General features: G+C 42.5%; 1 protein-coding gene across 1 annotated transcript; it reads left to right on the top strand.

The window, feature by feature from the left end:
• The first annotated feature begins 94 nt into the window (after positions 1-94).
• On the top strand, positions 95-10,193 carry LOC120066789 (intestinal mucin-like protein). The gene is made up of 17 exons (XM_039018259.1): positions 95-403; positions 983-1,154; positions 1,790-2,034; positions 2,562-2,745; positions 3,795-3,996; positions 4,339-4,517; positions 4,765-4,834; positions 6,329-6,471; positions 6,563-6,594; positions 7,018-7,186; positions 7,556-7,596; positions 7,794-7,916; positions 8,052-8,150; positions 8,458-8,586; positions 8,820-8,859; positions 9,558-9,678; positions 9,879-10,193. The coding sequence occupies exons 1-17, from the start codon at positions 371-373 to the stop codon at positions 10,057-10,059; spliced, it is 2,163 nt and encodes a 720-aa protein (XP_038874187.1). The 5' UTR covers positions 95-370; the 3' UTR covers positions 10,060-10,193.
• The last annotated feature ends 6,792 nt before the right edge of the window (positions 10,194-16,985 follow it).

Here is a 16,985-nt window from a genome sequence, read left to right as displayed (position 1 = left end):
GATCAATTCTGACTACATAATGCATTCATACACTTCATGTAATATCTATTCATTACTAATAATATGTTTTTGTTTAGGTTCCTTGATATATAATGAGACTGACGGGGCAGGCTGGTGTTTCACCTCCTACTGTAACTCAAGTTGTATTGTTGAGAAACAAGCCAGACCATGTCCCTCTACGACCCCAGCTACAGTCAGCACTGTCTCAGCTACAGTCAGCACTGTCTCAGCTACAGTCAGCACTGTCTCAGCTACAGTCAGCACTGTCTCAGCTACAGTCAGCACTGTCTCAGCTACAGTCAGCACTGTCTCAACAACAACAGAAGCTACACATACTAGAACATCTACATCGTCCCCGACTACACCTTACATGGACTGTGAATATGTCAATCCACCAAGAAAGGTAATGAAGTTAACAGAATTATTGTGTTTCTTAGTTATAGTGTTGTGTAGTCATAGTGGTGTGTAGTTATAGTGGTGTGTAGTTATAGTGTTGTGTAGTTATAGTGTTGTGTAGTTATAGTGTTGTGTAGTTATAGTGTTGTGTAGTCATAGTGTTGTGTAGTTATAGTGTTGTGTAGTTATAGTGTTGTGTAGTTATAGTGGTGTGTAGTCATAGTGTTGTGTAGTTATAGTGTTGTGTAGTTATAGTGTTGTGTAGTTATAGTGTTGTGTAGCCATAGTGTTGTGTAGTCATAGTGTTGTGTAGTTATAGTGTTGTGTAGTTATAGTGTTGTGTAGTTATAGTGTTTTGTAGTTATAGTGTTGTGTAGTTCATAGTGTGTAGTTATAGTGTTGTGTAGTTATAGTGTTGTGTAGTTATAGTGTTGTGTAGTTATAGTGTTGTGTAGTTCATAGTGTTGTGTAGTTATAGTGTTGTATAGTACGTAGTGTTGTGTAGTCATAGTGTTGTGTAGTTAAAGTGGTGTGTAGTACGTAGTGTGTTTACTTTCAGGACTAAAACATACATTTTCAACTTTAGGATGGTGAGACTTGGAAGACAGACAACTGCACTACTCAAACTTGCCACAGGGGTGTAATTACCACAACGTTTGTGGTCTGTGAGTCTGTAAAAAAGCCTGTGTGTGAAAATGGATACCCACCAGTGAAAGTCTATAACGAATCAGGTTGCTGCTATCACTACGAATGTGAATGTAAGTTCAAAACGTAATGTTTTTAATTATTTTCTCTCCTTCTACACATACTTCTATCTCCAAGTGTACTTGTTTTTAAGACGTCCTCCAGTGATTTTAGAACATTTCCTGTTGGAAACTGATATCCCAAGTATAAATACAGTAAAGTCCGCACACTAAAGGTACAAAATAGTGTTTTTTGGACACAACTGCAAACTTCAAGGAGTTGGTCTGATCCAGGGGTGCAACTTTGGTTTTAGAAGTGGGGGGGACATAATTATTATTTTTATCCAGTCGGATAAACACTCCAAACAGCCTACTCGACCGCTCGGAGGCATCCGCATGGTCCTAAAGCCCAGTGTTGCCTTGTTTCGTATCACATTCCAATGATTAAACTGGGGGGGAACAAAAATGCAATTTCAGAATGTGGGGGCGACATCCCCCCCCCTGTCCCCAGTGAAAGTGGCACCCTCTGATCTGATAGTGACATTGTGATGTTATCAGCTTGTGCCATTTCATGAGGATACCTAGACCCCCTGTTGTGGTCAGTAAATCAGGTGTTAAATGAGGTGAAAAGGAGACTAGAGTAGGACTTTAAGCTCTTGTATTGATGCGTGATCTATCTATTTACTACCTTTTTCTGTTCTATCTCTCAGGTATATGCTATGGATGGGGAGACCCTCACTACGTCACATTTGATGGCCAATATTACAGTTTCCAGGAAAACTGCACCTACGTTTTGATTAAAGAAATAGTTCCTCGACAGAACTTCAGTGTCATCATCGACAACTACAACTGTGATCCGTCTGGACATGCGACCTGCCCTCAGTCTCTGATTGTCTATTACAAGTCCTATACAATTGTTCTTACGCCGAAGAGATTAAACGTGACAACAAATGTGGTAATTATAACTGTGCTTTTGTACACATTTATACACTTACAAAAGTGCACTTTGATGTAGACATTCTTTGATACAGACCTTTGATACATACATGATTTGAGATAGACATTCTCATACCACTTTAAGACTTAAAATAATCTTGCTTCATATTTTCAAATGTATTATTTACTTTTTGTTAACGTGGGGGTATTGATTAATAGGAATATCTGATCTTGCTGACTACGACAAGTGTAATTTGCAATACTACACTACATTAGTTACAAATAGTTATTTAACAACATGACATATTGGTTAACCACTTTGAGGATGCCATCACGTTAACTCAAAAACCATCATCAAGGTATCTGAAACAGTCCCATGACATTTCAAAGAATTACATTTTATTGACAAAAGATTGACAGACTACCAACTCTTCTTGTGACTTGATTTAGTTCTGGAAACCGTTCATATCTTATCTACGGTATTGTAATGTTATTCTGTTCTCTATTCTCATTCCTTACGTAATGTTTTTACTTATCATTCACAAGGTTTACATCAATGGAAATCAGATCTTCCCGACCTTTTCTAATGAAGACCTCAGCATCACCAGCACTGGAGTAGAGTTACTGTTGAAGATCCATGCCATTAAAGCAACAGTGATGTTTAAGTCCCTTATGTTCAGTGTAACCCTGCCAAACTCCCTATTCCACAACAACACAGAGGGGCAGTGTGGTAAGTATGTAGGCTTTACTGCATCCCAAATGGCACACTGTTCCCAATGTAGTGCACTCCTTTTAACCAGGGGGAATAGGGTCCCATTGTAGTGCACTCCTTTTAACCAGGGGGAATAGGGTCCCAATGTAGTGCACTCCTTTTAACCAGGGGGAATAGGGTCCCATTGTAGTGCACTCCTTTTAACCAGGGGGAATAGGGTCCCAATGTAGTGCACTCCTTTTAACCAGGGGGAATAAGGTCCCAATGTAGTGCACTCCTTTTAACCAGGGGGAATAGGGTCCCAATGTAGTGCACTCCTTTTAACCAGGGGGAATAGGGTCCCATTGTAGTTCATTCCTTTTAACCAGGGGGAATAGGGTCCCATTATAGTTCACTCCTTTTAACCAGGGGAAATAGGGTCCCATTGTAGTGCACTCCTTTTAACCAGGGGCAATAGGGTCCCATTATAGTTCACTCCTTTTAACCAGGGGGAATAGGGTCCCATTGTAGTGCACTCCTTTTAACCAGGGGGAGTAGGGTCCCATTGTAGTGCACTCCTTTTAACCAGGGGGAATAGGGTCCCAATGTAGTGCACTCCTTTTAACCAGGGGGAATAGGGTCCCATTGTAGTGCACTCCTTTTAACCAGGGGGAATAGGGTCCCATTGTAGTGCACTCCTTTTAACCAGGGGGAGTAGGGTCCCATTGTAGTGCACTCCTTTTAACCAGGGGGAGTAGGGTCCCATTGTAGTGCACTCCTTTTAACCAGGGGGATTAGGGTCCCATTTGGGATGCACCCATTATGTTGACCAAAAACACTTTAAGTATGAATCAGAAGAACAGCTTGTAGTACTCTGAGTAAACTGAACATTAGTTGCAATGATTTGATGATATTTTGTTGCATGTTATTGCATTTCAATGGCATTAAAGAGTTCACTGTACAGTTACAATGATAGCATAACCAATGAAAAGATTCTGTAGGTAGGCTTAAAGTTATGAGCAGCTGTTTCTGACATCAAAGAAGTTGTGTTTATTTCTCATTCCCATATTTATTTGACCTTTATAAAGGTACCTGTGACAATAACCGGAAAAACGATTGCAAATTACCGAATGGTCAGATTGACCCATCATGTCCTAGGATGGCTCATGAATGGAAGATTCCTGATGATAAAAAACCCTACTGTAAACTGCAACCTCCTACCCCACCTACCCCTACGCCTACAACCTGCCCGTCAGGAAAGACATCAATCTGTGACATCATACTTAGCCCGTAAGACATGTAACCTTGTAATAACACAAAGAGACAGCTATATTACAAAGACAAGGGAATCTGATTGAGGTTGCTATGACACTGTATACCTAAAAGTCTGTAAACTTTCCGCTAAAGGCATGGGTTGTTGTTCCATAACTTAGAACCAAACTTATCTTACAGACTGTTTATGCCATCTAAAATATGCCATATTCATAAGAACTTAATAGATGCTTCACAAATAAAGTAGCGTGTAAGGCATACAGTAATCAATATTTGTAGGAAATCTGTCGTGACATGTTATATGCCCCATTTGGGTTTGGCCTATATATAATAACATAAATGGGTTCTTTATTTTGGAAGGGTCTTTAAGCAATGCCATGACGTTATCCCACGACAACCCTTCTTCGAGGCCTGTAAGTTTGATGTCTGCCACATGCCAAATATCTCAATCGGCTGCTCCAGCCTGGAAGCCTACGCCGTGAGGTGTGCAGCAGCTGGAGTCTGTATCGACTGGAGGCACTCAACTAAAGGACAATGTGGTAGGGAAGGACATCCATATAAAATAAGGACCGTGTCCCAAATGGGATCCTATTCCCTACATAGTGCACTGCTGTTGACCAGGCTCCGGCAAAAGTAGTGATCTAAGTAGGGAATATGATCCCATTTGGGATGTATCCAAGATGTTAATAAGATTTTTAATAATTCTAAAAACTTTAATTGTATTTTGAATTTTACAATTTGTATACTTACTGTTTTGTCTTTCATTCCATCTTGACCATATTACAGAACTGACATGCCCTAAGACCAAAGTGTATAAGGCATGTGGCTCTACTATCCAGCCAACATGCAATTCAAGGTATCCATCTCATTCTCATCTCATTCTCATCTCATTCCCATCTGATTCTCATCTTATCTCATTCCCATCCCATCTCATTCACATCTCATTCTCATTCCCATCTCATTCTTATTCCAATCTCATCTCATTCCCATCTCATTCCCATCGCATCTCATTCCCATCGCATCTCATTCCCATCGCATCTCATTCCCATCTCATCTCATTCCCATCTCATTCCCATCTCATCTCATTCTCATCTCATCTCATTCTCATCTCATTCCCATCTCACTCCAATCTTATTCTCATCTCATTCCCATCCCATTCTCATCTCATTCCCATCTCATCTCATTCCCATCTCATTCTCATCTCAATCCCACCTCATTTTCATCTCATCTCATTCCCATCTCATTCCCATCTCATCTCATTCCCATCTCATTCTCATCTCATTCCCATCTCATTCTCATCTCATTCCCATCTCATCTCATTCTCATTCTCATCTCATTCCCATCTCATTCCCATCTCATTCCCATCTCATTCCCACCTCATTTTCATCTCATCTCATTCCCATCTCATCTCATTCCCATCTCATTCTCATCTCATTCCCATCTCATTCTCATCTCATTCCCATCTCATCTCATTCTCATCTCATTCCCATCTCATCTCATTCTCATCTCATTCCCATCTCATCTCATTCTCATCTCATTCCCATCTCATTCTCATCTCAATCCCACCTCATTTTCATCTCATCTCATTCCCATCTCATCTCATTCCCATCTCATTCTCATCTCATTCCCATCTCATTCTCATCTCATTCCCATCTCATCTCATTCTCATTCTCATCTCATTCCTTTCTCATCTCATTCTCATCTCATTCTCATCTCATTCCATCTCATCTCATTCCCATCTCATCTCATTCCCATCTCATTCCCATCTCATTCCCATCTCATTCCCACCTCATTTTCATCTCAACTCATTCCCATCTCATCTCATTCCCATCTCATTCTCATCTCATTCCCATCTCATTCTCATCTCATTCTCATCTCATTCCCATCTCATCTCATTCCCATCTCATCTCATTCTCATCTCATTCCCATCTCATCTCATTCTCATCTCATTCCCATCTCATTCCCATCTCATCTCATTCCCATCTCATCTCATTCCCATCTCATCTCATTCCCATCTCATTCCCACCTCATTTTCATCTCATCTCATTCTCATCTCATTCCCATCTCATTCTCATCTCATTCCCACCTCATTTTCATCTCATCTCATTCTCATCTCATTCTCATCTCATTCTCATCTCATCTCATTCTCATCTCATTCTCATCTCATTCCCACCTCATTTTCATCTCATCTCATTCTCATCTCATTCCCACCTTATTTTCATCTCATCTCATTCCCATCTAATTCCCATCTCATTATTTTACATCACTACCTAATGTACATGCTTTCTTAAAGGTTTCCATTATATTCCAATGTTTCTAGTCTGTAATGAATTGTTTTTTCTTATCATAGATACAATGAAAAATATGTGCATTCATGTCAGGGAGCACAAAGGAGCCTCAGAGATGAATGTGACTCATTCATGGAGGGCTGTTTCTGCCCTGAGGGTACCATCTTGTTCAACACATTCTCTGACACCTGTGTTCGTGACTGTGGTAAGGATGTGACCGTTTGAGGAATACATTGTTTAATTGTGTCTCAAAGTAACACCGTTATATGACTTAAGATCTTATTTTCTCCTTCAAGGATGCACAGGACCTGATGGAAAACCCAAACAGGTAATAATGTAGATGTATACCACAATGAATCTGTCAGAAGAAATGGTTCAACAGCTCACTTCACATTACGGCCCACAAAAAGGTTCTGTATAGAACCCCAATTATTTTAAGCTGTTTACTAGTTTTGTAAGTGGTCCAAGCCCTGAAGAGGCTGGAGCCCTATTGTTATTATCAATCGATCAAATGTATTTGGTAAAGCCCTTTTTTCATCAGCAGTGGTCACAAAGTGCTTTACAGATACTCAGCTTAAAACCTCAAAGAGCAGGCAATGCAGAGGCAGAGAGACAGTAGCTAGGAACATCTCCCTAGAAGGAAGGAACCTAGGAATAAACCAAGAGAGGAACCAGGCTCTGAGGGGTGGCCAGTCCTCGTCTTAATAAGTTTGAAGTCTCTGCTAACAGTGTTTGTTTTGTCCCAACACAGTTTGGTGAGACTTGGTACAGTAACTGCCAGAAGTGCACGTGTAATGCTGACACACTGAGTGTCCAGTGTGAACCAGTGAAATGTCCGCCCCAAGAAATTGTTACCTGTAAGAAGTACGGTGAGGTGTTGGTCAACAAGACGGTGGACTGCTGTCAGATAAATACATGTGGTGAGTAGAGACAGGATTTGAGTTTAGACCGGATAGAGGCACTTTAACGTGCCACCAGGTTACCTGGGTACAAGTCTGTTTGTGCTAAATGTTTGGCATATGACAAGGAGTACAAGGTGTGGAATGTTAGCACCAAACAGGTCTTCACTCTAGCTACTTCATAAAGCCTTCATAAGCACTACATAAATGTGTTACAAAGCATCTATAACATGCTTTATAAAGGGTTCATAAATGTGCCATAACACTGTGACATAATGTCATTCGTGATATCGTGATGGTAACATGGTGCAGGAATTGTGACTAACTTAACCGTTCAACAACTGTTATTTCTCAACCATTGTCTGACCCTTGTATTGTGTCTTCTCTCAGTGCCCAAACCTGTTTGTGTCCACAATAATACCGAATACACGGTGAGAAGTAACACTTTTTTTTTATATAACTCTAGAGCATTATTACAGTAAATAATTTGTACATTTTGTATAAAATTAACCTAAATATTGATGTACCAATCCCAGATTGCCCCTTTAAGTAATCCTGAGAGCCACTGTGGCCCCAAGCTTAATTTCTGCTTCAGTACATGATACTAACTCTTGCTTGCACTCTCCAGCTTGGTCAAAATGTTCCCAAAGGCACCTGTGAGGAGTGCAAGTGTGGCCCTAATAAGGATCCAGTCTCCAAGCTGTATGTTGTTGAGTGTGCCCAAATCAACTGTGTCACCACCTGCCCAACGGTACTGTACTCGGGATAATGGCAGACTCGGTTAAACATAAGTGAAACATTTTACATGGTTGGCTATACAGTATAATAATCCAGGTATATATGAAGGAAATCCACTAATGATGTCACCATGTTGATTCTCCTCCAGGGTTATGAGTATGAAGTCGTACCTGAGAAATGTTGTGGAGCGTGTGTCCAGAAGGACTGTGTTGTAGTTCTCCCAGATGCCACATCTCACATCATTCAGGTGACATGGATGAGATAATGCAACCCAATTAGATTATTTTTAATATCAGATATCTTTGTGATATCTCAAAGGGACGAATGGCATCACTGAGACCATATAAATGCTTACAAATATTCATAAATGCATCATAAATTATCATAAATGTTAAAGGTGTAAATGCTTAAGAATTGTAATGCTTGTTAACATTTTCAAATAACAAAGTACTTATTTCTGAAAAGTTTATAGATGATTTATCAATGCTTATTTATTGAAGTTTTTATAACGTACAGTATTAATTTACCAACGTTCATTTTTTTCTACTTGACAGCTTGGGAAGCTTTGGTCGCCCCCTAGTGACCGCTGTGTGAAGTATGAATGCACAAAGACAAACAACCAGTTCATCGTTGTGGAATCCAAATTGAAATGCCCAGTGTTCCGTCCAGAGGACTGCGTCCCTGTAAGTAGATGAGGAAACTGCTTGAATGTGTTTGTTTGAAGTAAAGTAACTATACCTAAATATACTGGTTGCTTCATTTGATAGGAACTTGTAGGTTATATTGAATTTACACCCGAGTAACATATTCATAGATGATCATAGTTTTCCATTATAACATCTATACTGTGTTCTCTAGCTCAATAGACTGTAACTAGTCATGTCCAAATTGATCTGTACACTATTCTTTTTGACAGGGAACTGAGAAAACTGATGCAAATGGATGTTGCACAACCTGTAAGTTAAAACAATATAATGATTCATTTCTAAATATTGATGATTTGTGTGAAGTTGTATTTTTTGTTTATACATCAGATCTACTAGTCAAACATGACCTCTTATGAACCTGACCTCTTATGAACCTGACCTCTTATGAACCTGACCTCTTATGAACCTGACCTCTTATGAACCTGACCTCTTATGAACCTTTTATGAACCTGACCTCTTATGAACCTGACCTCTTATGAACCTGACCTCTTATGAACCTCTTATGAACCTGACCTCTTATGAACCTGACCTCTTATGAACCTCTTATGAACCTGACCTCTTATGAACCTGACCTCTTATGAACCTCTTATGAACCTGACCTCTTATGAACCTGACCTCTTATGAACCTGACCTCTTATGAACCTGACCTCTTATGAACCTGACCTCTTATGAACCTCACCTCTTATGAACCTGAACCTCTTATGAACCTCTTATGAACCTGACCTCTTATGAACCTGACCTCTTATGAACCTGACCTCTTATGAACCTGACCTCTTATGACCCTGACCTCTTATGAACCTGACCTCTTATGAACCTGACCTCTTATGAACCTGACCTCTTATGAACCTGACCTCTTATGAACCTGACCTCTTATGAACCTGACCTCTTATGAACATAAGAAACTCACCACTTTAAAATGTCCTCCTTAACTCTGTCTACCTACACAGGTGCTTTACGCAGTCACTGTGATGTGAAGAACACCACCACCTACCTAGAGGTGAATAACTGCAAGTCTACTGTGCCGGTGGAAATCTCAGCCTGTGGGGGATCCTGTGGAACATCTTCTATGTGAGTACAAACTCTAAATAAGAACACATCACACACGCCAAAAAAGCACACAGAAACAAACTCAACATGCATTTGGGTCTTGCAGAAATGTGTAAGTGGGGAATTGGATTGAAGGGTGAGAATTCAATGGGAGTTGACCTACGTCCAGAATACATGTGGTACTGTTTCTAACAGTGGTGTTTGTGTGTCCTGTTTGCTAGGTACTCTGCAGAGAAAAACACCTTGATGCACTCCTGCTCCTGCTGTCAGGAGATGTCTACCAGTGAGAGGAAGGTGGAGATGGTCTGCCATGACGGGAAGAAGATCATGCAGTCCTACATTTACATTGATAAGTGCGGCTGCCATGACTCTGAGTGTGACAAGAAGAACCACTTAGATTAGGCCTTGAAGAATTAAGTCTTTTGAAATGTTCTTATTTACATTAACTGCATGGAATATTAAATAGTTTTATCTAAAGGGAACCAATAGGGTCTGTCTCATTATCATAATGTCTACTTTGATGAACTGTATGTCCTTTCTGTCTACACGATCATAGACATTATGCAAACGTATTAAACTGATGAAGAAGCATGAAGTCATTATCTTTCCTTTTTTATTTCATATTGTCAAGTGCATCAATGTGTGACTAGGTTAAAAGTACACATAGTATTTAATAAAGAGTACATTCATTACATAACTGTTACTATTAAAAGGGGTAATCTGCGAATCAAACAATAACAAAGTGGGCGCCCTGCCACTGTTTTGGCAAAAAGCTGAAGGATGGGGCTGGAGAAATGTAGCCACTCTCAAGTTCATAGACAGGGCCATTGATGCAAGGACTGACCGTCCATGATATCAAAATGATACTTTTAATCATGTTTTGAGGATATACAGTGTTTATTAACAATTATGTAGTTTACTAACAATGGAATAAAACAATCTTATATTTTGGGTTGTGATGGGCTACGACAGTTGAACTCAGCTCATTAAGCATTTATAAGTTATATTCTTCAAGAATCAATGTGTATCAATTTACAAGTCCAGAAATATATGTAGCGATCACAAATTAGTCACTGAAATCTGCAACATTGATTACCTATACTAATACATTGATTACCTATACTAATACATTGATTACCTATACTAATACATTGATTACCTATACTAATACATTGATTACCTATACTAATACATTGATTACCTATACTAACACATTGATGTCAAAATGTCACAAGAACCACACTCACTGGGCATATATGTTAGTTCAACATCTATTCAACATTGGTTCAGGGTACTTTCATTAAAATGACGTGGAAACTATGTTGAATTAACCAGTGTGTGCCCAGCGGGTAGTATATTATTAGAAAAACAATTAGGGTACACAATTTTTATGTAGTCACTCACTGACAACATACCATGAGCTGTTTTCTAAACGGATGTTATTGAACGTAACAAACTGGCTACCTATTTGTCATTTCAAGAGATCCTCTCACTGATAGAAATAACATAAATCTGTCTTTTGTTTAGCCAATTCTATCTCCATGAATGTGTCTGTCATTTCAAGATGTAGATAATTCTATCTCCATGAATGTGTCTGTCATTTCAAGATGTAGATAATTCTATCTCCATGAATGTGTCTGTCATTTCAAGATGTAGATAATTCTATCTCCATGAATGTGTCTGTCATTTCAAGATGTAGCTAATTCTAACCTAAATATTTGTTTATTGACATTTAGATGGCATTTTTAGCCGGAGAGAACGTTTATAGCAAGTTGAACATTTGATTTAACGGAGGTGAGCTGAGCTGTTGACCCTGTTACGATTGTCTGAAGTTTGTGGAGGTAGTTGGAACTATGAATCCAATTAGGTTGACGCCTGATAAAACATTTTTATTGGGAAGAGGTTGATGCTAAAGGGTTAAGAGATGGGAGCTTGTAGGTGTTCTGTAAGGACATGGAGCAGAGAGATGGGAGCTTGGTGGTGTTCTATAAGGACATGGAGCAGAGAGATGGGAGCTTGGTGGTGTTCTGTAAGGACATGGAGCAGAGAGATGGGAGCTTGGTGGTGTTCTGTAAGGACATGGAGCAGAGAGATGGGAGCTTGTTGGTGTTCTGTAAGGACATGGAGCAGAGAGATGGGAGCTTGTTGGTGTTCTGTAAGGACATGGAGCAAAGAGATGGGAGCCTGTTGGTGTTCTGTAAGGATATGGAGCAGAGAGATGGGAGCTTGGTGGTGTTCTATAAAGACATGGTGCAGAGAGATGGGAGCTTGGTGGTGTTCTGTAAGGACATGAAGCAGAGAGATGGGAGCTTGCTAGTGTTCTGTAAGGACATGGAGCAGAGAGATGGGAACTTGTTGGTGTTCTGTAAGGACATGGAGCAGAGAGATGGGAGCTTGGTGGTGTTCTGTAAGGACATGGAGCAGAGAGATGGGAGCTTGGTGGTGTTCTGTAAGGATATGGAGCAGAGAGATCGGAGCTTGGTGGTGTTCTGTAAGGATATGGAGCAGAGAGATCGGAGCTTGGTGGTGTTCTGTAAGGATATGGAGCAGAGAGATGGGAGCTTGGTGGTGTTCTGTAAGGATATGGAGCAGAGAGATCGGAGCTTGGTGGTGTTCTGTAAGGATATGGAGCAGAGAGATGGAAGCTTGTTGGTGTTCTGTAAGGATATGGAGCAGAGAGATGGGAGCTTGTTGATGTTCTGTAAGGATATGGAGCAGAGAGATGGGAGCTTGTTGATGTTCTGTAAGGACATGGAGCAGAGAGATGGGAGCTTGTTGGTGTTATGTAAGGACATGGAGCAGAGAGATGGGAGCTTGCTGGTGTTCTATAAGGACATGGAGCAGAGAGATGGGAGCTTGTTGGTGTTATGTAAGGACATGGAGCAGAGAGAAGGGAGCTTGTTGATGTTCTGTAAGGATATGGAGCAGAGAGATGGGAGCTTGTTGATGTTCTGTAAGGATATGGAGCAGAGAGATGGGAGCTTGTTGATGTTCTGTAAGGACATGGAGCAGAGAGATGGGAGCTTGTTGGTGTTCTGTAAGGACATGGAGCAGAGAGATGGGAGCTTGCTGGTGTTCTATAAGGACATGGAGCAGAGAGATGGGAGCTTGTTGGTGTTCTGTAAGGATATGGAGCAGAGAGATGGGAGCTTGTTGGTGTTCTGTAAGGACATGGAGCAGAGAGATGGGAGCTTGTTCGTGTTCTGTAAGGACATGGAGCAGAGAGATGGGAGCTTGGTGGTGTTCTGTAAGGACATGGAGCAGAGAGATGGGAGCTTGGTGGTGTTCTGTAAGGATATGGAGCAGAGAGATGGGAGCTTGCTGGTGTTCTGTAAGGACATGGAGCAGAGAGATGGGAACTTGTTGGTGTTCTGTAAGGACATGGAGCAGAGAGATGGGAGCGTGTTGGTGTTCTGTAAGGACATGGAGCAGAGAGATGGGAGCTTGTTGGTGTTCTGTAAGGACATGGAGCAAAGAGATGGGAGCCTGTTGGTGTTCTGTAAGGATATGGAGCAGAGAGATGGGAGCTTGGTGGTGTTCTATAAAGACATGGTGCAGAGAGATGGGAGCTTGGTGGTGTTCTGTAAGGACATGAAGCAGAGAGATGGGAGCTTGCTAGTGTTCTGTAAGGACATGGAGCAGAGAGATGGGAACTTGTTGGTGTTCTGTAAGGACATGGAGCAGAGAGATGGGAGCTTGGTGGTGTTCTGTAAGGACATGGAGCAGAGAGATGGGAGCTTGGTGGTGTTCTGTAAGGATATGGAGCAGAGAGATCGGAGCTTGGTGGTGTTCTGTAAGGATATGGAGCAGAGAGATCGGAGCTTGGTGGTGTTCTGTAAGGATATGGAGCAGAGAGATGGGAGCTTGGTGGTGTTCTGTAAGGATATGGAGCAGAGAGATCGGAGCTTGGTGGTGTTCTGTAAGGATATGGAGCAGAGAGATGGAAGCTTGTTGGTGTTCTGTAAGGATATGGAGCAGAGAGATGGGAGCTTGTTGATGTTCTGTAAGGATATGGAGCAGAGAGATGGGAGCTTGTTGATGTTCTGTAAGGACATGGAGCAGAGAGATGGGAGCTTGTTGGTGTTATGTAAGGACATGGAGCAGAGAGATGGGAGCTTGCTGGTGTTCTATAAGGACATGGAGCAGAGAGATGGGAGCTTGTTGGTGTTATGTAAGGACATGGAGCAGAGAGAAGGGAGCTTGTTGATGTTCTGTAAGGATATGGAGCAGAGAGATGGGAGCTTGTTGATGTTCTGTAAGGATATGGAGCAGAGAGATGGGAGCTTGTTGATGTTCTGTAAGGACATGGAGCAGAGAGATGGGAGCTTGTTGGTGTTCTGTAAGGACATGGAGCAGAGAGATGGGAGCTTGCTGGTGTTCTATAAGGACATGGAGCAGAGAGATGGGAGCTTGTTGGTGTTCTGTAAGGATATGGAGCAGAGAGATGGGAGCTTGTTGGTGTTCTGTAAGGACATGGAGCAGAGAGATGGGAGCTTGTTCGTGTTCTGTAAGGACATGGAGCAGAGAGATGGGAGCTTGGTGGTGTTCTGTAAGGACATGGAGCAGAGAGATGGGAGCTTGGTGGTGTTCTGTAAGGATATGGAGCAGAGAGATGGGAGCTTGCTGGTGTTCTGTAAGGACATGGAGCAGAGAGATGGGAACTTGTTGGTGTTCTGTAAGGACATGGAGCAGAGAGATGGGAGCGTGTTGGTGTTCTGTAAGGACATGGAGCAGAGAGATGGGAGCTTGTTGGTGTTCTGTAAGGACATGGAGCAAAGAGATGGGAGCCTGTTGGTGTTCTGTAAGGATATGGAGCAGAGAGATGGGAGCTTGGTGGTGTTCTATAAAGACATGGTGCAGAGAGATGGGAGCTTGGTGGTGTTCTGTAAGGACATGAAGCAGAGAGATGGGAGCTTGCTAGTGTTCTGTAAGGACATGGAGCAGAGAGATGGGAACTTGTTGGTGTTCTGTAAGGACATGGAGCAGAGAGATGGGAGCTTGGTGGTGTTCTGTAAGGACATGGAGCAGAGAGATGGGAGCTTGGTGGTGTTCTGTAAGGATATGGAGCAGAGAGATCGGAGCTTGGTGGTGTTCTGTAAGGATATGGAGCAGAGAGATCGGAGCTTGGTGGTGTTCTGTAAGGATATGGAGCAGAGAGATGGGAGCTTGGTGGTGTTCTGTAAGGATATGGAGCAGAGAGATCGGAGCTTGGTGGTGTTCTGTAAGGATAGGGAGCAGAGAGATGGAAGCTTGTTGGTGTTCTGTAAGGATATGGAGCAGAGAGATGGGAGCTTGTTGATGTTCTGTAAGGATATGGAGCAGAGAGATGGGAGCTTGTTGATGTTCTGTAAGGACATGGAGCAGAGAGATGGGAGCTTGTTGGTGTTATGTAAGGACATGGAGCAGAGAGATGGGAGCTTGCTGGTGTTCTATAAGGACATGGAGCAGAGAGATGGGAGCTTGTTGGTGTTATGTAAGGACATGGAGCAGAGAGAAGGGAGCTTGTTGATGTTCTGTAAGGATATGGAGCAGAGAGATGGGAGCTTGTTGATGTTCTGTAAGGATATGGAGCAGAGAGATGGGAGCTTGTTGATGTTCTGTAAGGACATGGAGCAGAGAGATGGGAGCTTGTTGGTGTTCTGTAAGGACATGGAGCAGAGAGATGGGAGCTTGCTGGTGTTCTATAAGGACATGGAGCAGAGAGATGGGAGCTTGTTGGTGTTCTGTAAGGATATGGAGCAGAGAGATGGGAGCTTGTTGGTGTTCTGTAAGGACATGGAGCAGAGAGATGGGAGCTTGTTCGTGTTCTGTAAGGACATGGAGCAGAGAGATGGGAGCTTGGTGGTGTTCTGTAAGGACATGGAGCAGAGAGATGGGAGCTTGGTGGTGTTCTGTAAGGATATGGAGCAGAGAGATGGGAGCTTGCTGGTGTTCTGTAAGGACATGGAGCAGAGAGATGGGAACTTGTTGGTGTTCTGTAAGGACATGGAGCAGAGAGATGGGAGCGTGTTGGTGTTCTGTAAGGACATGGAGCAGAGAGATGGGAGCTTGTTGGTGTTCTGTAAGGACATGGAGCAGAGAGATGGGAACTTGTTGGTGTTCTGTAAGGACATGGAGCAGAGAGATGGGAGCTTGGTGGTGTTCTGTAAGGATATGGAGCAGAGAGATGGGAGCTTGTTTGGTGTTCTGTAAGGATATGGAGCATAGAGATGGGAGCTTGGTGGTGTTCTGTAAGGATATGGAGCAGAGAGATGGGAGCTTGTTGGTGTTCTGTAAGGATATGGAGCAGAGAGATGGGAGCTTGTTGGTGTTCTGTAAGGATATGGAGCAGCGAGATGGGAGCTTGTTGGTGTTCTGTAAGGATATGGAGCAGAGAGATGGGAGCTTGGTGGTGTTCTGTAAGGATATGGAGCAGAGAGATCGGAGCTTGGTGGTGTTCTGTAAGGATATGGAGCAGAGAGATGGGAGCTTGTTGGTGTTCTGTAAGGATATGGAGCAGAGAGATGGGAGCTTGTTGGTGTTCTGTAAGGATATGGAGCAGAGAGATGGGAGCTTGTTGGTGTTCTGTAAGGATATGGAGCAGAGAGATGGGAGCTTGTTGGTGTTCTGTAAGGATATGGAGCAGAGAGATGGGAGCTTGGTGGTGTTCTGTAAGGATATGGAGCAGAGAGATGGGAGCGTGTTGGTGTTCTGTAAGGATATGGAGCAGAGAGATGGGAGCTTGTTGGTGTTCTGTAAGGACATGGAGCAGAGAGATGGGAGCTTGTTGATGTTCTGTAAGGACATGGAGCAGAGAGATGGGAGCTTGTTGGTGTTCTGTAAGGATATGGAGCAGAGAGATGGGAGCTTGTTGGTGTTCTGTAAGGATATGGAGCAGAGAGATGGGAGCTTGGTGGTGTTATGTAAGGACATGGAGCAGAGAGATGATGAGCTTGCTAGTGTTCTGTAAGGATATGGAGCAGAGAGATGGGAGCTTGTTGGTGTTCTGTAAGGATATGGAGCAGAGAGATGGGAGCTTGTTGGTGTTCTGTAAGGATATGGAGCAGAGAGATGGGAGCTTGTTGGTGTTCTGTAAGGATATGGAGCAGAGAGATGGGAGCTTGGTGGTGTTCTGTAAGGACATGGAGCAGAGAGATGGGAACTTGTTGGTGTTCTGTAAGGACATGGAGCAGAGGGATGGGAGCTTGTTGGTGTTCTGTAAGGATATGGAGCAGAGAGATGGGAGGTTGGTGGTGTTCTGTAAGGATATGGAGCAGAGAGATGGGAGCTTGGTGGTGTTCTGTAAGGATATGGAGCAGAGAGATGGGAGCTTGTTGGTGTTCTGTAAG

The sequence above is a fragment of the Salvelinus namaycush genome, chromosome 21, assembly GCF_016432855.1.
Source record: "Salvelinus namaycush isolate Seneca chromosome 21, SaNama_1.0, whole genome shotgun sequence".
Taxonomy (NCBI): Eukaryota; Metazoa; Chordata; class Actinopteri; order Salmoniformes; family Salmonidae; genus Salvelinus; species Salvelinus namaycush.
The sequence above is the reverse complement of the archived record's forward strand: the minus strand, read 5'-3'. Positions and strand labels throughout refer to the sequence as shown.